At 44.8% G+C, this 21,704-nt stretch overlaps 1 protein-coding gene and 1 long non-coding RNA gene across 2 annotated transcripts; one reads left to right on the top strand and one right to left on the bottom strand.

Moving 5' to 3' along the window:
• Positions 1-486: 486 nt before the first annotated feature.
• On the bottom strand, positions 487-6,042 carry LOC114587547 (uncharacterized). Its single transcript, XM_028711937.2, has 2 exons — positions 5,960-6,042; positions 487-1,948 (listed from the first exon to the last, which is right to left on the bottom strand). The coding sequence occupies exon 2, from the start codon at positions 1,941-1,943 to the stop codon at positions 1,161-1,163; it is 783 nt and encodes a 260-aa protein (XP_028567770.2). The 5' UTR covers positions 1,944-1,948; positions 5,960-6,042; the 3' UTR covers positions 487-1,160.
• Positions 6,043-6,086: 44 nt separating this feature from the next.
• Positions 6,087-20,678, top strand: LOC114587549 (uncharacterized). Its single transcript, XR_003704304.2, has 7 exons — positions 6,087-6,190; positions 6,807-6,959; positions 8,915-9,084; positions 12,785-12,840; positions 12,950-13,147; positions 16,337-16,469; positions 20,211-20,678. It is a non-coding gene; the product is annotated as an uncharacterized LOC114587549 (long non-coding RNA).
• Positions 20,679-21,704: the final 1,026 nt, after the last annotated feature.

Here is a 21,704-nt window from a genome sequence, read left to right as displayed (position 1 = left end):
TTTGGGGCCTCTTCCTCTGCCACAGGGCCTCTGTTGGTGTCCGCTACCTTCTGCTGATGGCGTTCTAACCTGTTTATTTACTTTCATTTGGTTTTTCCATGTGTCTGTTTGCAACATTTATTGTTTGCTTCTGTTACTTCTTTGAACAAAACCATTTAAAATTTAAAACATGCAAATAATAGGATTGTAGCCTTACTGCAAATCCCGCAGGAGGTAAACACTCGGGCCCATCACCAATAGCCTAATTTTTCATCCAGTGGAAAGCAAGAAAAAAACTTCTGCCCTGGCCAGTGTGAGGCAATAGGGCCTGGGATGTGAATCTGCCACTCTGCTCTCCACCAATTCCCTTGAGAATTGACTTCTCAGTTATTAATTTTTAAAATTGGTCACTATACAAGTAACTGGTGTGCATATATAGCAACAAAGTAAGGACTCAGCTCCATTAGTGAAGAAACAGCAAATTTAATGCACTATAAACATTCAACATCAGATGGAGCAAGAGAACAGGAATTTTAAAATGTGTGATTTTCCATAGAGATTTTTTTCTTTTGTTAAATTTTTGATCAAATTTCTGACTTATTTATGGAAGGTTTTTCCCCTGTGTCTAGATCCACCCTAAGTTAGCAATCAATAGTAAAACAACAGCCATTTCGAAAACCAGCAGGCCATGCTGAGTGCAGTGATAAAAAACTTTTCACAAAGAAGAAGAGCTACCTGGCTCCAAATGACAGCAGGGAGCAGGACTTTACGGATTTCTTTCAGCAGAGAGTCCTAGTATACCCGGGGTTGCTCCTGAGAAGGACCTGTTTTATGTGGATGCTAATCGGGTCTCCATAAGAATTTGGAGCAGGCCCTCACCAGATGTTTCTCAGATTTGGGGAAGGCAGAGGGGAGAGGGTTTTGCCACAGAGCATACACTGAACTGTAGCCAACCCTGGCTCAGTGTTAAATGTCTGTGTATGTTAGATATGTTTCCAAATACCTGGACTGCCACATTCACACATTTAGGCGTATACCTAAAAACACAGCACGTGAAGAGGCTTAGGATCAAACGGCGTATCACGGCACGTTTCCTCAGAAATCATTATGCTCCTTCCCTCACCCTGGCAGTTCTCTGGCCTTCACCTAGAGTCTGTTATTTCCACGAGTAAAACTGTCTTTTATTGTTTATGCATGAGGACGAAACGGAAATAGATATAAATACATATGAACAGCATGGCCCCAGAAGCAAGAAGCAAAAAGGCAGCTTCCAGAAAGCTTGGTTTAGACAGATTGGCAGATACTGTTCTGTAGTGAAGACCGTCTCCAGACGCCATCCATTCTGGAGCAGAGTTGAGTGCAGTCTCATTTTGCAGCGCTTTTTCGAAGAGCTGGTCTGGAGTTTGTGCCTTCCTTAAGAAGGGCGAGTGGCAGGACTCCTGAGGTTTTGTGAATTCACTTAGGAATGGGTTGTCTATTGCAGGGTCCTTAGAAGGAGGAGGCAGGAGAGGTGTTTCCAAGTTAGGGCTGGGAAGAGCAGGGCGAGTGAGGCGATCTCCAGAACAGCAAGGTACAGAAGGACATTTTTCTGGGTGCCTTTTGGAACGCGAGGAAGCATGTTCTCTTCTGCGGTGCTTTTTGGTGGGTGAAGAATCTCCTTTTGCGTGCCTTGGGGACGAGAGGTCTTCAGGGCGCCCTTTGAACTTTCTTGAGTGAAAAACAGAATGGAAAGGTTTCTTACAGCAAGGACATTCAGCCTTGGTTTCCAACAAGTCCTGTGTACAAGAAAAGCAGAAGCTATGTAAACAAGGGTTTACATATAGCATATTGCCAAAAGTTCTGAAACAGAGAGGGCACGTGGAATATTGAGACGCATCAGGCGCCCTTATTGTCTGGTGCAAATCCTTTGTGCCAGCTTTGGGCGAAGGGCTTTTGGCCTCTGTGATCTCCTCATTTAGTGACATTGGATCTGTAAGTGAGAAGAGGAACATTTTAGCATCCGCAGTGCTATTAAGAAGGTACAGAACAAGGGTGGGGAAACTGTGGCCCTCTGGTATGTTAAAGGTAAAGGTACCCCTGCCCGTACGGGCCAGTCTTGACAGACTCTAGGGTTGTGCGCTCATCTCACTCTATAGGCCAGGGGCCAGCGCTGTCTGGAGACACTTCCGGGTCACGTGGCCAGCGTGACATCGCTGCTCTGGCGAGCCAGAGCCGCACACGGAAACGCCGTTTACCTTCCCGCTGGTAAGCGGTACCTATTTATCTACTTGCACTTTGACGTGCTTTCGAACTGCTAGGTTGGCAGGCGCTGGGACTGAACAATGGGAGCACACCCCGCCGCGGGGATTTGAACCGCTGACCTTTCGATCGGCAAGCCCTAGGCGCTGAGGCTTTTACCCACAGCACCACCCGCATCCCATCTCTGGTATGTTACTGCGTTGCAATTCCTGTTATTTCTAGACTTTAGCAATGCTGGCTGGGGCGGAGGGAAGAAGGAATCCAACATGGAGGGTCACAGGCTCCCTTCACGTGGTATTGAGCAATTTGGCATGTAACCTTTACAGTGACCCGCTGAACAACATCAGTATTCCCAACTGAGGACCTGAAACTTAAAGATACAGTCATACCTCGGGTTGAATGTGCTTCAGCTTGAGTGCTTTCGGGTTGCGCTCCGCGGCAACACAGAAGTAACAGACTGCGTTACTTCTGGGTTTTGCCGCTTACGCATGCGCAGATGCTCAAAATGATGTCGTGCACATGCACGGAAGCGGCAAAATGCGACCCGCGCATGCGCAGACGCGCCATCGCATCTTACGTTCTATCCAGGATGCAAATGGGGCTCCCGGAATGGATCCCGTTCACATCCCGAGGTACCACTGTAGTGGCTTGTTGAAGGGTGAGGCAAAATTTGAATCCAAAGCTTCCTGGTACTACTACTACTACTACTTCTTCTTCTTCTTCTTCTTCTTATTATTATTATTATTATTATTTATTAATTTCAGTTATTTTAAATGATAAAAAGTCTCAAACCAGTTTGACAAAAGTAAAGTGCAACAAACAAAAACAGTCAAAACCCAGAAAATTTTAAAAAAGTGATAATACAGAAATAGCGTGGTACCTCTAGTTACAAACTTAATTCATTCCGGAGGTCTGTTCTTAACCTGAAACTTTCCTTAACTAGAGGCGTGCTTTTGCTAGTGGGGCCTCTTGCTGCTGCTGCGCCACTGGCACATGATTTTGGTTCTCACCCTGGGGCAAAGTTCTCAACTCGAGGTAACTCTTCCAGGTTAGCGGAGTTTGTAACTTGAAGCATTTGTAAACTGAGGCGTTTGTAACCCAAGGTACCACTGTATACAAATGCTCACCCAGCAACATAACAATAAGGGCCAAGTCTTACCCACACCACTAAAAGGCAAGCGCCACCATAGGCATCATTTATTAACCAGTGGCCTGGATTAGTCTGGTGCCTAAAACTGACAAAGGTATCACCAGGTGTGTCTCCCTGAGAGAACATCCCACAGATTGGGGAGCACCAATGATAAGGCTTGTTCTCAGGTACTCACCCTTCATACCACTCTTGGACTAGACTCAAATCTCAATCTCTTAGAGGCTGCGCTACACTATTGCCACCCAACAGCAGACCCTCCAACAATTCTCCAATGAAAATAGGGGCACCCCATTCCACAGTGATAATTTTACTATTTATACCCCAGACATCTTACTGGGTTGCCCCAGCCACTCTGGGAAGCCTCCAACATATATAAAAAACACTATAAAACATTAAACATTAAATAAACTTCCCTATACAGGATTGCCTTCAAAGAGCTTGGGGGTTGGATAATTCCATACCCTCCAACTTTTCTCCAAGGAAAACAGGGACGTCCTAAGGAACATCGGGACATTCCAGGATCAAATCAGAAACTGGGACGGCTTCCTTAAATCAAGGACATCCCTGGAAAATAGGGAAACTTGGAGGGTCTGCAATAGCACCCAGACAGAAATTCAGGACAAATGTAAACTTTTGTATAGGCAAAGCTTCTAAGGCCTTATTTAACTTTATATGTTAATAGCAGCCTTCTGGAATTCGAGGAAAACAAAAACTCATTGTAGTTTTGAAAGGTTCTGTCTGCCACCTTGATTCAAAATGCCATCTGATTGTATCCAAATATAGATGAAAAACAGCTCCTTGATCTCAGGAACCATCGAGCAAGATTTGGTTACAGTTTCTTAAGAGCTGTCCGAACGCATAGAGAACAAACAGCTTTCCAAAATGTACAGTTGGTTTGGTATTTAGTTGCTAACCATTACCATTGCAATTAAACAATTGCATGAATTAAACAATTCCTCCTCATGAGGCCGGAGAAACATCTCCTGGCTGTGAGTCGTAGAGGTCGCTTCCTGCAAGGCCCTTTCCACCTGGCCTAGGGGGTGAGGCCCACACTCACCAGCCCCACTGAAGAGGCTCCTCATGAGGCCAGAGGAACATTGCCTGGCTATTGTTTTATTGATTTAATATGCTGTAAACTGCTTTGAGATTTTTATTAAAAATATAAAGCGATATAAAAGTAATGGTAAAGGGACCCCTGACTGTTAGGTCCAGTTGTGGCTGACTCTGGGGTTGCAGCGCTCATCTCACTTTATTGGCCGAGGGAGCTTCTGGGTCATGTGGCCAGCATGACTAAGCCGCTTCTGGCGAACCAGAGCAGTGCACAGAATCGCCGTTTACCTTCCTGCCAGAGCAGTACCTATTTATCTACTTGCACTTTGACATGCTTTTGAACTGCTAGGTTGGCAGGAGCAGGGACTGAGCAACAGGAGCTCACCCCGTTGCGGGGATTTGAACCGCCGACCTTCTGATCGGCAAGTCCTAAGCTCTGTGGTTTAACCCACAGCACCACCCGCATCCCATAAAGCAGTGTAGAAATTTTTAAAAATAAATATCAATAAATATCTTAAGAGCTGTCCAAATGCATAGAAAACAGACAACTTTCCAAAATGTACAATAGGTTTAGTACTTAGTTGCTAACCATTACCATTGCAATTAAACAACTTATCCCATGTTCATTCATCCCAACTTAGTCTTCCGTCCTCCCTTCCCCTCCCCTTCAACACAACCCTTGAAATTTCAAACCCACCCTAAAAGGTTCAGTTAAAACCTACGTATTTGTTATTGAATCTGTTACACATTCAGGCCTCTACATATGCACAGCAAAGAAAGAAATCAAGAAAATTTGAATGAGAGGGAAAAAGCAGGGAGAGAAAGCAAGTAAAGTGGGGAAGAGAGAAAGCACCAAATGATTTTCAATAAAAACCTTTTCATTCTGCACATACCCCATAAGTCTTCTTTATTCTTCTCTTACATACAGTGGTACCTCAGGTTACATACGCTTCAGGTTACAGACTCCGCTAACCCAGAAATAGTGCTTCAGGTTAAGAACTTTGCTTCAGGATGAGAACAGAAATCGGGCTCCGGCAGCGCGGCAGCAGCAGGAGGCCCCATTAGCTAAAGTGGTGCTTCAGGTTAAGAACAGTTTCAGGTTAAGTACGGACCTCCGGAATGAATTAAGTACTTAACCTGAGGTACCAGTGTACTTTGATTTTTATGTCACTGAAGTCTCATGAGATAAGCCAAGACAGTTTCCTTAAGATCCAAACAAATTTATCGGGGAGTGGAATGGGGAAGGGGGAAAGTCATAAACCCTTAAGTCCCCAATGAATGATTCGAAAGCCCCATCACGGGTCCAGGAGATCCAAAAGAATTTTGATCAAACAGGTGAAAATTTCCTTGGGGGTGGACAATGAGGGGACAAGGTGTTCAGGCCTACCTGAAAATAGCAAGGGTTGTTCAAGGTGTTACATTAGAAACCTGGGCCTTACATGGAATAATATGTTTTGTAATTTTAAAATAAATAAGCAATTACAATATACACAATAATTTCTGCTACACTGGGGGACTTCTGGCTGGGAAGGACAAACGTACATCTTAATGGCGAAGTGAGTTGCTCAGTGAGTCTCTCAGGAGATGCACAAGAGATGATGGAGGAGGAGCGATGCTCTTCAAGGTTCCAAGACGGTTAGAGTTTGTGAAAGCTCCAACTGTCACTCCCAGTGTAGCGTCCCTATTTTCCAGGGATGTCCCTGATTTAGAGAAGCTGTTTCCCGGATTCTGAATGTCCCTCTTTCCGTATTTTCATTGGAGAAATGTTGGAGGGTATGGAGTTATCTGGCATGGGTAAAACCTCAGCGCCTAGGGTTTGCCGATCGCATGGCCGGCGGTTCGAATCCCCACGGCGGGGTGAGCTCCCATCTTTCAGTCCCAGCTCCTGCCCACCTAGCAGTTCGAAAGCACTCTTAAGTGCAAGTAGATAAATAGGGAAGGTAAACGGCGTTTCCGTGTGCTGCGCTGGTGCTGGCTCGCCAGATGCAGCTTTGTCACGCTGGCCACGTGACCCGGAAGTGTCTCCGGACAGCGCTGGCCCCCGGCCTCTTAAGTGAGATGGGCGCACAACCCTAGAGTCGGATATGACTGGCCCGTACGGGCAGGGGTACTTTACCTTTGTGGAGTTATCTGACCCCCGAGCTGCCTGAAGGCCATCCTGTATAGGGAAGTTTATATATTGTTTAATGTTTTATTATGTTTCCAAATATGTTTGAAGCTGCCCAGAGTGGCTGGGGAAACCCAGTCCAGGTGTGTGGGGCATCAATAGTAAAATTATCGTTGTGGAATGGGACGTCCCTATTTTCATCGGAGAAATGTTGGAGGGCTCAGCGCTTTTTTTCAAAGAAGCCATCTCTCACTGCTTCTTGCTGGCTATCTCTCCTGACAGACCTTCGGGAGTAATGGCTTCCAAGCAAGGACAGCTATCAGAAGACAGCCTGGTCCTGATGTGGGCAGCATGGGAACTTTTTAAAGCAAAAGAAACAAGATGGGCAGGCTTGGGGAATGGAAAACTCTGGCCCTTTCCATAAAGTTCAGTAAGGTAAGTTGGCAACCTTCTCCCAAAAATTCAGAAGAAATATATTTTTCTCTCCCAGTATGTGTATGTATATATATATATATATATATATATATATATATATATATATTTATTTGGGGAAGCTGAGTATCATTTTGCTACCAACCAACCAAAGTTTGAGAGCTAAAAAATATCTGCACAGCTCTAAAAATTACATTTTTGGCTAATAGGTAAGAAAAGCCCTTCTCACTTTTATGAACGCAACCCTTATATAACCCAAAGGTTACATTAGAATATTGTCCCAGTTACTTGAAAAAGTTGGGGAAATGACTTTCTTTTGAACCAGGAGCAGCCTTTTTCTGGCACTATCAAATAAGATAGAAGTTTAGAATTGCTTATTATTATTATTATTATTATTATTATTATTATTAATACCCTGCCCATCTGGCTGGGCTTCCCCAGCCACTCTGGGCGGCTCCCAATAGAATATTAAAAACATGATAAAACATCAACCATTAAAAACATTTTAAAAATTGGGTTGCTGCACTTAAGAACTCACACAGCCCTATAAAAAACATAATAGGAACTATAACGACGTACCTCTCAGCTTGTTGAAAGCATCAGTCAGATTAGGAAATGTTTGATTCAGGTATAAGATGAGACTAAGAGATCAAAAGAGACACATCTCTTAATTTTTTGGATTCTGTTAACATTTATGTAGATGCGGGAAATTTATTCCTCTGCCCCTCCCCCTCCTAAAGTATATTGAATTAATTAACATTATATCTCTGGCAATAGGCAAGACATTCAGCTCTGGAAAACAGCAACCATGGTGCTTCATTGGAAACATATTGGTCACTGGAGGAACACCGAACCAAATTCAATAGATCATTAAAAACAAACAGCCAAGGAAACAAATGCACATTAAAAGCTTACTTCCCCAGGCTAGAAATGCTGATCAGAAGTGTATCCAGTGCCAGATTTATGCATAAGCTAAACAAGCTATAGCTTAGGGCCCCACTCTCTTGGGGGCCCCAAAAAAACTTAAATGAAAAAAATCTGGATGTACATTTCCCAAATATAAGATAAAAAACAAATAAAATAAAACCTACATACAGCAACAGTGTTTTGTATTGTGTAGGCTCCTATGATGTAAGTCATGGGCCCCGCCTGCTAGCCTGCTCCCTAAAATATCACTGGTTTGCTCATTTCTATATATAGGGTGCCTACATTCTGCATGGACTCGTTATTTTTTTATGTGCAAATGGCTTTAGATACCTATTAGGTTCATAAACTGAAGGGACGTGGGTGGTGCTGTGGTCTAAACCACAGAGCCTAGGGCTTGCCAATCAGAAGGTCGGCGAATCCCTGTGATGGGGTGAGCTCCTGTTGCTCGGTCCCTGTTCCTGCCCGCATAGCAGTTTGAAAGCACATCAAAGTGCAAGTAGATAAATAGGTACCACTCCGGCGGGAAGGTAAATGGCGTTTCCGTGTGCTGCTCTGGTTTGCCAGAAGCAGCTTAGTCCTGCTGGCCACTTGACCCGGAAGCTATCTGTGGACAAACGCCGGCTCCCTTGGCCAGTAGAGCAAGATGAGTGCCACAACCCCAGAGTCGTCTGCAACTGGACCTAATGGTCAGGAGTCCCTTTACCTTTAGGTCCATAAATTACCATATAGCATATCTTCAACACAAAAAACAGTGACAATTTGTTGTTGACAAATTGCTCAGTTAAAGGTGATTTCTCAAAAGATTTTCACGACAAGGAGATGCATACCTGAAAGAGTGAGGCAACTCCTCCTCCTCCTCCTCCTCCTCCTCCTCCTCTTCTTCTTCTTCTTTATATGCTGGGCATATAAAGGGCCCCATTACCTTCAGTAGCTTAGGGCTTCATCAAACCTAAATCCGGCCCTGAGTGTATCCCCACGCACATGTTCAGTTAAGACAAGGAAAGAAAAATGGGACTCTTCTGATTTTGCAGCTGCCATACTGTGGGACTGAGGTAAGGAAGAGAAGCAGTGAAGATACAATGGGGTGGACCTGAGCTTTTAAGATGGGCCTACTTTTCCAAGACAACAATCCAATGCTGGCTAAATTCCACAGGGAGAGAGATCTTAATGGGCTTGAGTGAGCAGGAAATTTGACAGAAAGGTAATTTCAGAGCCTTTTTTAACACTTGGCACAATGTCATGTGCCAAGGAACTGCACACCTCCCTGTCTTTGACTTGGTTGTTTTTAGATGTTAAGAGAGCTTCCAGACTGTCCTCGGTTTTGGGTCGGATTCAGCCACATCCTGGCAAATTCAGGCTGCTCAGTTAAAGGTGATTTCTCAAAAGATTGGACTTTTCACGACAAGGAGATGCATACCTGAAAGAGTGAGGCAACACTTCTTCTTCTTCATTAATTTTGTATACCTATAACCATAGATCTCAGGGTGGTTCATAACACTTGCTTGACATGACGTCATCTAATCTTCCCACAAACAAATCAGGATGAATCCTTCTTAAATAGCCAGTGGCATGTCTTCTTTCTCCAAATTGGCATATATTATCTCTGCAAACAAACCAGGCTGTCAATTTAAGCTTTTGTGTTTCTCTCTCAAGTGATGTTTCTATATTTTGAAACGTTAACAATTCACAGGAAGTATTTTTTGAAATGCTTGCTGAAATGTCGGTGTGTTCAAGGGGGTGTTTCTGAATGAGAACCCGTAGTAATATTTCTGAAATGGCATCTTTTGTATTGTGGGGTTAGGAGTGAGATGTATATTTATGACTGATACTGATTTAAAAGTATAAACCGAACATGGGTTTTTTGAGGGGAGAGGTTGCCTGAATTTTGATCTGAGCTGGAGAAGAATTTGGGGAAGAAGAATCTGAGCTGGAGAAGAATTTGGGGGCTTGTAAAGCTCACTTTGAGGTGGGCTTCACAATCCCCTGAAACTAGGGCTTTTTTCCCGGCTGGAACTCAGTTCTGGCACCTCTCAGGTGGGCGCCATTGCCATTATAAGAGAACAAAGGAGGCGTCTGTGGTGGGTTCTGGCACCTCTTTTCCTAGAAAAATAGGAAATAACAGTTCTCCAATGCTGGGAACTTTGTTGACAAAAGTGGCTGCCTGAGGACATATATGTGTAGAGCAAAGAGAAGGAGGAGGACTGAGGCAAAGGAGGAAACCAAGTACAGGAAGAATATGACTTAAGGAACCTTGAATTTGCTTTACAGAAAGGAATCTGTCCAGAGACCCAGAGCCAATCTCTGCTAAGAGCTAGCCTAAACAGACACTAGATCACATGGTAAAAATGTTCTTGGTCTGAATGACTTCAGGACGTAGGTGGGGGAATCACATGGTTGAATGTATTCCCACATTACCAGCAAAATCCCTGCATGCTCCAGGGGGAAGAGATTTTCTTGCCTAAAAGAAAATCTCTCTAGCATTCTATGTGCAGGATTGTTTATTTATTTATATGCATTGAGGGTCCCCAAGTCATGTGGCCCACCACCTGCAGATCAAAGTGGGGCACTCTCAGTACAGCTACTGTTCTGGAATAGAAGATGCTCTTTTGCCCTGGTCTGTGGTACCCCATCCACTGGCATCACGAGCCTTCCGAAATCCCCTCGTGTGACCTTGCAGACAGTGGAACCAGGGAATGCGTTTAGCCAGGATAACGAGGTGAAGGGAGGATAATGCAGTCCTCGCAAATTTCAACATGCAAATGAGGCCAGAGGGATGGGAAATATTTGCGGAGCAGGTTGGATGCAGGGCGATGGTTTCTCTCTGTCTTTGTGGAGAAGCACTGCTTTGTAGTGACGTATCCTAGCAATGTCTGGTTAGTGCTAGGTATATGATTTAATTGACAACAGACAGAAATCTAATCCTGACCTCTTCCCACCCCCACCCCTGCTTTTAAAAAAACGGTTCTCTGCAGTGAGGGTCAAAGGAGAGTTAAGGGGGTGATGGGAGCGAAATGATAGGTGCCATATGGTTTTCAAATGTGAAACAGATTGGAGGTGAAACATCAGCTTGAATGCCACATGCTAAGCTCCATTTGCATGGCAATTTGTTGACCACCACTGCAAGCCTTGTCTGGACCATGGACACTTTTCTGGCTTGCCACTACTTTGATGCATCAGAGAATGTGATTTCACAACTCAGAAGAAGAAAATTAAATATACAGAATCAGTTAAAACTGGTGGTGCTGAACCTTCTCTGGCATATTTTGTTGTTGTTTAGTCGTGTCCGACTCTTCGTGACCCCATGGCACTCCTGTCTTCCACTGCCTCCCGCAGTTTGGTCAAACACATGCTGGTAGCTTCAAGAACACTGTCCAACCATCTCGTCCTCTGTCGTCCCCTTCTCCTTGTGCCCTCCATGTTTCCCAGCATCAGGGTCTTTTCCAGGGAGTCTTCTCTTCTCATGAGGTGGCCAAAGTATTGGAGCCTCAGCTTCAGGATCTGTCCTTCCAGTGAGCACTCAGGGCTGATTTCCCTCAGAATGGAGAGGTTTGATCTTCTTGTAGTCCATGGGTCTCTCAAGAGTCTCCTCCAGCACCATAATTCAAAAGCATCAATTCTTCGGCGATCAGCCTTCTTTATGGTCCAGCTCTCACTTCCATAGATCACTACTGGGAAAACCATGGCTTTTACTATACGGACCTTTGTTGGCAAGGTGATGTCTCTGCTTTTTAAGATGCTGTCTAGGTTTGTCATTGCTTTTCTCCCAAGAAGCAGGCGTCTTTTAATTTCATGGCTACTGTCACCATCTGCAGTGGTCACGGAGCCCAAGAAAGTAAAACCTCTCACTGCCTCCATTTCTTCCCCTTCTATTTGCCAGGAGGTGATGGGACCAGTGGCCATGATCTTCGTTTTTTTGATGTTGAGCTTCAGACCACATTTTGCACTCTCCTCTTTCACCCTCATTAAGAGGTTCTTTAATTCCTCCTCACTTTCTGCCATCAGAGTTGTCTCATCTGCATATCTGAGGTTGTTGATCTTTCTTCCAGCAATCTTAATTCTGGCTTGGAATTCATCCAATCCAGCCTTTCGCATGATGAATTCTGCATATATGCTAAATAAGCAGGGAGACAATATACTTCACTATAAACATCGACGACTGTGGGCTCTGCTTACAGTTCCCCACAAAATGCCCACTGTAGTTGTTGACCAAGGGAAAACCAGAAAAGAGAAAATAAAACCAATTAAGTCAGGGGTAAATGTTTTTAATGTTTTTTTTTAATGGGACGCGGGTGGCGCTGTGGGTAAAACCTCAGTGCCTAGGACTTGCCGATCGCATGGTCAGCGGTTCGAATCCCCGCGGCGGGGTGCGCTCCCGTTGCTCGGTCCCAGCGCCTGCCAACCTAGCAGTTCGAAAGCACCCCCAGGTGCAAGTAGATAAATAGGGACCTCTTACTGGCGGGAAGGTAAACGGTGTTCCGTGTGCTGCGCTGGCTCGCCAGATGCAGCTTGTCACGCTGGCCACGTGACCCGGAAGTGTCTGCGGACAGCGCTGGCTCCCGGCCTATAGAGTGAGATGAGCGCACAACCCTAGAGTCTGGCAAGACTGGCCCGTACGGGCAGGGGTACCTTTACCTTTACTTTTAAATGTTTTTAATAGGTTGATGCTCTGCACTGTAGAAAGCTGAATTGACACAAAGGAGGTTTATCCAGAATTCATTATAGGTGCTTGTTCATGTTAATGAAGGATGGCCGAGAACTTGACATTTTAGAGCACAAACTTAAGCATGTCTACTCAGAAGTAACATGGGATTTTCTCCTAGGCGAGTGCATGTAGAATTGTGAGATTTGTAGTATGGAAGCCACCGTTCGAAGAATGTTAAATGTGAACATTACATTTCTAGGGAGATTGGAGTGAGCAGAACTTAGAGCAAGCGAAGAGCAACAGCCACAAAAACCTGTAGGTATTGCAGGCGGGATGGAGGTTGTAGCTCTCAAATCTCCTCTGGGACCAAGCCAACCTTTCATGACTGAAAAAGTGTCTGCTTGCCTGCTTTTTTTCTTCACAGGCTGGAGTAGCAACGAACAAAGGACTGGCCTGTTCCCAATCATGATAGAAGCCAGCCCTGGATGCATGAACCTTTTCAACTACTGTAGGAATACGAACCCCTGTCTCTCTTTCCCCCGTCCCCTAGATAAACATTTTATCCAGCGGTACCAATTATGCACCCCAGAAATGCTTCTTTCAAAGAAACGCCCATTGTTTGGTAAGTTTGCTTCCCTACCCAGATCTTTCCATTGCTCCCTTGTCCCTCGTTGCTTCTTATTCCCCCCCCTCTTTCTCCCCCCTCTCTCGAAGCTTTGAAACATGTTGTTTCCAGATGTAGGCCCCAAGTGCCCTGTCAAGAGCTTCCTGTCCTGTTGAGTTCAGAGCGGATGGAATTACACAAGACTTGGCTGAAAGAATCCAATGCTCCATCTCCTTAATTAAACCCTGGGATTGTACAGAGGCTGCCCTATTCCTGGCAAGGACCCTCGCGCACCCCCACCCTGCAACGTAGTAAACGAGCGGCTCATTAAAACCATGACATCCCCGCTGACGAGGTGTTTGAAACAAACATTTTCCCCTCGACAAATATATGGCCTACCTCCCCGATTAACTCTGCTGCCTTCTCAGAGCAGCCATTGAGGGCGGCTCACTGTTTGCACCCTTGCTGAGTCAATTGTGCTTTCTTGTATGGCAGGACCCTAAGTTAAAGACTAATAATAATAATAATAATAATAATAATAATAATAATAATAATTTATTACTTATACCCCACCCAATTGGCAGGGCCTCCCCAGCCACTCTGGGCAGCTCCCAACAGAATATTAAAAACACGATAAAACAACAAACATTAAAAACTTCTGAAAACAGGGCTGCCTTCAGATGTCTTCTGAAAGTCAGGTAGTTGTTTATTTCCTTGACATCTGATGGGAGGGCTGTGGAACCACTCGGGTGCAACTACTGAGAAGGTCCTCTGCCTGGTTCCCTGTAACTTCACTTCTTGCACTGAGGGAACCACCAGAAGGCCCTCGGTGATGGACCTCAGTGTCCGGGCAGAACGATGGGGGTGGAGTCACTCCTTCAGGTATACTGGGCCGAGGCCATTTAGGGCTTTAAAGATCAGCACCAAACGTACTGGGAGCCAATGTAGGTCTTTCAGGACCGGTGTTATATGGTCTCGGTGGCGACTCCCAATCACCAGTCTAGCTGCCGCATTCTGGATTAGTTGTAGTTTCCGGATCACCTTCAAAGGTAGCCCCACGTAGAGCGCATTGCAGTAGTCCAAGCGGGAGATAACCAGGGCATGCACCACCCTGTCGAGACAGTCTGTGGGCAGGTAGGGTCTCAGCCTGCGTACCAGATGGAGCTAGTAGACACCTGCCTTGGACACAGAACTGACCTGTGCCTCCATGGACAGCTACAGGTAGGTAGCCGTGTTGGTCTGCCGTAGTCGAAACAAAATAAAAAAATTGTGCATGCACACAAAAGCTCTATAATATGCACCAGACTATAACACACACGTAGTTTTTAGAGGAGGAAAACAAGAAAAAAAAATATTCTAAACGAAATAGTGACTATATGATTTTTGTGGTTCATGCTGTGGCCACAGACGTGATCTGACAGTGAGTTTGGAGTAGCCCAATGCAAAAATCCTAAGGATCCATGTGGATCCATGCTTTGTAACCACGGAGGAGGGAAGGAAGGGGAACCATGGATCCTCTGCTCACGACTGCAGCAGATCCCCCCGCCACCCTCAGGCATTCGCTCCATAACACGCACAGACATTTCCCCTTACTTTCTAGGAGGAAAAAAGTGAGTGTTATGGTGCAAAAAATACGGTAGTTGGTCTCTAAGGTGCTACTGGAAGGATTTTTTTTATTTTGTCCGTGGACAGCTGTGACTCCTAGGCTGCACACCTTCAGGGGCACTGTTACCCCATTCAGGACCAGAGAGTCCCCCACACCTGCCCGCCCCCTGTCCCCCAAAACAGTACTTCTATCTTGTCAGGATTCAACCTCAATCTGTTGGTGCCATTTATCCTCCAACAGCCTCCAGAATAATAGGAGATTTGAAAGGCCCTGTGTTGTTGTGCCTTCTTCACAAGACAGCAATATCTTGCTAGGTAACCAAAGTAGATTCGGACAGCATTTTCCTCCAGGGACGGTACTAGGTTCTTGCCCGGGGCATAAACCCATGTGGCGGAAAGATGCCTAAAATTTGCACATGCTGGTTTACATGTATAGAGACGCTTCTGGGAATTTAAGACTGTGTGTGACAGGTGATGCCACCCACCCTATAAACAACATTTGGAAAAGCGTGTTAAGTTTTAAAAAGTGGGGGGTGGGACGGGGGGAGAGACAGATGCAGATGACCTGGGCCCCTCTGAGCCATCGCCTAACAACACCCCTGATTTCTCATGCTAAATACCCTTTGGAGAGTTTTCTGCGGCCAAAATTAAGTGTGTGTGTGTGTCAGTCAGAGCTCAAGCCATATAGAATGTTACAAAAGTTGGGTACCTCCCAGTGCCCCTAAAATTGGGTGGGTGGTGGTGGTCAGGGGAGCCCCCAGAACTTTGGGGAGAATGGTGGGCTATCATTTTGTATGGCTTCATAATCCCTCTGGTATAAATTCAGAACCCAATTCAGGTGTGGGTGAGGGATTCCCAAACCCTCTACCCCAGAAAAGTGGGGTGCTTAAATTGCCCATAGACTATAACAGAGCAAAGCCACATCACTGGGATGTTTTGGCAACTTAAACCCTCTGAGCTCTGGGAAATGGATGTGGGCAGTAAGGTCCTTTTGCCCTGGCAGCCTGGTCCCCTATTGAAAGCAGCAGGTAGCAAAAATAACATGAAACGGATAAAATAAGCAGAAACAAATGTGTAATGAACTAAATGTGATTTTACCAAATGAGCAACTAAACCATTTCCCCCTTTGATATTGAAAATGAATGGAGCAACAAACACATGCTGAGGACCAGCTGGGAAGGGGGGGAAAGACTATTCCTCTGAGCCACATTCCAGTTTCTCCTGGGATTTGCAGCTGTGCATGTGTGAGAATAGGTTGCCCCTTTGATTTTTAAATGTTTTGAGAGCTGCTTTTCAGCCCCTGTTAAAGGCCAGAAGGTGAGATAATAATTCACTAAATAAATAAATAGAGTGGGATTCACTTAAGGCGTCCCATCAGCAGAAGCCCTGTGCAAAGTTTTGTGCTTGCGCAACAAGGATTCCTGCTTTGGCAGTGTCCCCAAAATTGACTGGGTGGTGGTGGTCAGGAGAACTCCCAGAACAGCATATTGGGGGGAGGATGGGGGGCAGCATTCTGTCTGGCATACTGAAATCCTTGCGCTGATGGAACTTAGCGTGACATTGAATTCCTTCCATAATCTCCACATTTCTGCCTTTTCATAGAAACCCGCTAAAACGTTTACACAGCTTCTACAATATGTCCAGGCTTTGCAGTTGTGCAGAATGCAGTTGTGAAGGAGAGGAAGTTTCTGATTTAGAGAGCAGCCATTGCGAATGTCTATCAATACGTGTCTTTGTGAGTAAAATATTATATAGAGGACTTTACCGAGAAGTCAGATGTGTTGCCTTTGAAAATGGCAACCAAGAACTGCTTGGCAGGGGGTTGGACTCGATGGCCCTTGTGGTCTATTCCAACTCTATGATTCTATGAACTGATCTTGGTGATCTAAGAAGCGGTCCTTGGTTTTTATTATTTTCAAATCTTTGTGCGTTGTGGCTGCTTCTAGTTTAATTAAAGGTTTTTCATGAGATACCTGAAGCTCTAGAATTTTTATTGTAATACAGTCTAAGTTTTTAAACTTTATTGTGTGTGGTTGAGCGCATTAGATAATTAGAAAAAATATTAGATAATTACCTTTTAAATGCATTGGGTGCATTGTATAAACCTCTTTCGTGCCCAGTAAGTGTGGAGTGCCTTTGCCGTGGCCCTTAGAACTCATGGCTGTTTTGCTTGAGAGCTTCCTGCCTTCCCACTCAGAGGATAGAGGCTTCACTGAGCAATTTTTGGGTCGCTGGTTGACCTCATTGGCCCCCCCCCACTTTCCCTCAGTGAAATTATGGCCTTCCTTTGTTAGGCGAATGACGTTTGTACGAGGGCGGTAATGGTATTGGGCAGGATCAACATAGTATGGGGGCCCCCATAAGGGACCTGGGGACGCGGGTGGCGCTGTGGGTAAAACCTCAGCGCCTAGGGCTTGCCGATCGAAAGGTCGGCGGTTCGAATCCCCGTGGCGGGGTGCGCTCCCACTGCTCGGTCCCAGCGCCTGCCAACCTAGCAGTTCGAAAGCACCCCCGGGTGCAAGTAGATAAATAGGGACCGCTTAACAGCGGGAAGGTAAACGGCGTTCCGTGTGCTGCGCTGGCTCGCCAGATGCAGCTTTGTCACGCTGGCCACGTGACCCGGAAGTGGCCCCGGACAGCGCTGGCCCCCGGCCTCTTGAGTGAGATGGGCGCACAACCCCAGAGTCTGTCAAGACTGGCCCGTACGGGCAGGGGTACCTTTACCTTTTTTTATAAGGGACCTGAGAGGAGGATTGACCACAGCACTCCTAAGCTTGAGGTATCGGCCTGGTAGGAATCTGCACCTGGGTCGCCCAGTGAGAGTTTCCTTGCTTGGTTTGCACCATGGCAAGGTTCAACATTGGTTGACTCCCATCACACAAGCTTGAAGCGGTCCAAACCCAGTGGATCCATTCCATCAACATGGGGCTTCTGGAATTATCAACAGATCCTGGCTCCAATGCCATGCCAACCCTTGCCCTGCCTGCTGTTGTCAATGAATATTCGGCCTGATTTTACTCTATCACTGTTATACAGTCTGCTTATTTTGCTGCTCTCATGGGTCACATAATGTGTCTTCCTGGGCAAATAAAGATCCCGTCCCTTTGGGGGCACTTATGAGATCTGTTTCTCTCCCTTTTTGCATGCCAGAAGTGGCTTAAGCTTGCTGTTTTTGTTGTTTTGCAGCTGATATTTGTATTTTAAGCTTTTATTAATACTGTAACTAACCTATCTAGAGATCAATGGTGACATATGACTGTCGTAAATAAATCAATATAGCCACATGTGATGGGGACTGATGGGAAAGGAAGTGATCCCTAAAGCACAAAGGCCTAGATCTGTTTAGGATTCCGTGCTGCTATGACCTGTTTTGCAACATAGCAACTTCAGAAGTTGCCTTTGATTATTTTTTGCGCAGACATCTACACTCCATACAGAAGGAAATGTACTGAATGTTCCTGTGATTATTGTTCCACTAGGAAATCATTCACAGTAATACCCTGCAAGCAGAGTAATTACTATTTACAAAGATCTGATAAAGATGCACCGGTCTTATATTTTCCATTAGTACTGGACTATGGTAATTTCCTGTCTTTTTATAGTGTAGGCACTTGGGATTCCAATTCATTCTCAGAACTCTGAAACCATGAGCGGTGAAGAGGAAAAACACCCTTTTTTCTAGGATAGATTGTTGCTCACACTTCATCACAGGAAATTCCAGGGCGATGGAGGCAGGCCATTATAAAGCTTGGCTACCCGGTCCCAAAATTCTAGACTCAGCAGTGCCCTGGAAAATGCTGGGAAATAACTGGGGAATACCAGTTAATTCTGAAGTCCCATGTGTGTGGCTGGCTGCCTGAATTCAAGAAAGCATGCAGGGCTTGACTCACTCTTTAGCCAAAACAGCCCCCAGCTGAGTGTCAAACACAGATCTATGCAGCAAGGCACGGGAAATATAGATTGTTAGACCTTTAACGTTCCAGTGTTAAGCGCTTAAAACGCTGCTTCCCCCACCTTTACTCCTCTCAAATAGATCACAAACTTAAGTAAGTTTAAATGCTTTACTTACAGTAGCCATAGGCATCTCACTCATGTATCATTCAATGCTTACAGCAGAAACAACACAGGCAAGGTAGTCTTGGTTACAAAATCCAGAGGTTGGTCTCAGACACATGGTCTGAGTCTGAAGTCCAAGCCGTGTGCTCAGCTTACATGGTTCGAAGCGGGGGGGGGGGGGGGAGAGATGAGAGAGGAACAAACAATACTTCCTCCCTAAAGGTAAAGCTCCTGCCAACCTAGCAGTTCGAAAGCACGTCAAAGTGCAAGTAGATAAATAGGTACTGCTCCAGCGGGAAGGTAAATGGCGTTTCCGTGCGCTGCTCTGGTTCGCCAGAAGTGGCTTAATCATCCTGGCCACATGACCCGGAAGCTGTACGCCGGCTCCCTCGGCCAATAAAGCGAGATGAGCGCCGCAACCCCAGAGTCGGTCAAAGGGTCAGGGGTCCCTTTACCTTTACCTTTAAAGGTAAGGCACCTAGCTGCGCCTTCTTTAACAATTTACAGCTCTGTGGTCCTTAAACCCTTTCTTATTGGCAAACACAGTTGTGTTTGACGGCATGAAGTCTCCCACAGAAAGGGGAGGTGAAAGCCATCAGCAAAATCAATCCTGAGGGATGGGATGAGAATGATCTTACATAGAAGACTGAACAGGAGTGAATGAAGTGGCAGATCTTCCTTTCTGCCAACCATTTTCTCACTCAGTGGCTCCTAGATGAAAGATGCCCACAGGGCTGCCGTTTCAGCAGTCCTTGTGTTATTAGTAACCGACATCCCACCGGCAGGGATTGGCTATGAATTATCCACAAATAAGCTTAAATGTGACTGAACACCATTGTTTGTTTCTTTTGATGATGGAAGAATTCTGTGAAAACAAAAAGATCAGAAGACAGGACTGAATTGCAATTTCCAAACTGGTTGATTTCCGTTTAAATGGGAAGTAAAAATCCCACTGTCCCGAGGGGAACAAGATCTAAAATGCAAAAGGTTCAGAGTTACCTCCTTTTGTGATGGTTTTGAGCTTTCCCACAGGTAGTGATTACCAGTGACTCAGTAGACAGAGGCCTCCGGTCTGAATTCTTTATTACATGTTACTCAAGCAGTCCAAACAAACTCATCAGTTCTGGTAATATTACCTCTTCTGAAGAGCTAAGCTTTTGGAATCATGCAAATTGAGGCTTTTAAAAGAGAGATCAACAGACCCTTGCTTCTGAGTGGGATTTCTTCTTTCAGAGTGCTGTTTTTATTCATTAATTTCCAACTACATTCACATATTATAGGGATCAGAGGGGGAAGACATCTGAGTACACATAATATCCAAGTAATTGAAGAAGCAAATGGTTCCACCCATTTTTAAAATAGAGCATATATTGTCACGTGTATATGAACCTTCAAGACAAGTTTTCTCTTTATTTCTTAGGAAATGGGGTATTTGAAGTAAAACCTATTTTAGATGGAAAGGAAGAGTATCAACATGTGTTTGCATCAATAGGAAATAGCAAAGGAGTGTCATAGAGCTTTATGCTGATGACAACGTAGTGTGTGCACACTCAGAGGATGACCTCCAGACCATCCTAAATATCTTCAAAGAAGCTTACGGAAAGCTTGGCCTATTGCTGGTAGAGTATGTGGAACTGGCGAAGTTGATGGAGAAAATTAGGAATCGACCCGATGAAAGATTTCAAGGGGACTGGAGCAAATTTACAAATTATTTGAAAGAAAGTTGGAAACACCTAAAATGTTTGTAGCATTAACGTGAAATATTTTGTAATGTGGAAAGAAGGAGCTAATTTACAAATGAAAGGGTGATTGTTAAATGAATATATATGGTAAAGAAGTGATTATAGAAATGTAATAAATATGTTAAAATAGTAGGAAAGTCAGAAAGAGTGACTTGTTTGGAGTAGTGATGTAAGCTCGAGATATGTATGATATGTATGATAAAATGAAATGAAATATGGAAAACTCAATAAAAATCATGATTAAAAAAAAAGAAAGCTTGGCCTATTGCTCAGTATCCAAAAAAACCAATGTGCTGCATCAACAAACACAAAACAACCTCTTTGCAGCACCACAAATCCAACTTAATGGTGTAATGTTGGAAAATGTTGATAATTGTTCCTATCTAGGCAGTTATCTTTCCACAAGGGCCGACACTGATGCCGAAATCCAGCATTGCCTGAGCTCTGCGAGTGTGGCTTTCTCCCAATTGAAGTGCAGAGTGTTTGAGGACTGGGACATTCACAGGAAAACCAAAATGCTTTCTTACAAAGCTGTTGTACTATTAATTTTACTGTGTACTTGCGAAACATGGACCACTTATAAACGCAATCTCCAACTCCTCGAAAGGTTTCATCAATGGTGTTTCTGAAAATTTTTACATATCACAGGTGAACTAATGTCAGTGTACCGGAAGAAGCAAAGATCACCAGTGTCAAAGCAAGGATTCTTCAACATCAACTTTATTGGACTGGTCATGTTGTTCATATGTCTGATTATCATCTTTCAAAGCAACTTAACTTAAGAATAGAAAGTGTAATGCCGGTGGACAACAAAATAGGTTAAAAGACACTCTCAAGGCAAATCTTTAAAAATGTAGTGAAAACATCAACAACTGGGAAATAATAATAATAATAATAATAATTTATTATTTATACCCCGCCCATCTGGCTGAGTTTCCCCAGCCACTCTGGGCGGCTCCCAATCAGTGTTAAAAACAGTACAGCGTTACATATTAAAAACTTCCCTGAACAAGGCTGCCTTAAGATGTCTTCTGAATATCAGGTAATTATTTATCTCTTTGACATCTAATGGGAGGGCGTTCCACAGGGCGGGCGCCACTACCGAGAAGGCCCTCTGTCTGGTTCCCTGTAGCCTCACTTCTCGCAATGAGGGAACCGCCAGAAGGCCCTCG

The sequence above is a fragment of the Podarcis muralis genome, chromosome 17 (assembly GCF_964188315.1).
Source record: "Podarcis muralis chromosome 17, rPodMur119.hap1.1, whole genome shotgun sequence".
NCBI classification, from domain to species: domain Eukaryota; kingdom Metazoa; phylum Chordata; class Lepidosauria; order Squamata; family Lacertidae; genus Podarcis; species Podarcis muralis.
The sequence above is the reverse complement of the archived record's forward strand: the minus strand, read 5'-3'. Positions and strand labels throughout refer to the sequence as shown.

Excerpts from the sequence above, each read along its gene's own strand:
- LOC114587547 (XM_028711937.2), bottom strand. The coding sequence starts at position 1,943 with ATGTCACTAAATGAGGAGATCACAGAGGCCAAAAGCCCTTCGCCCAAA.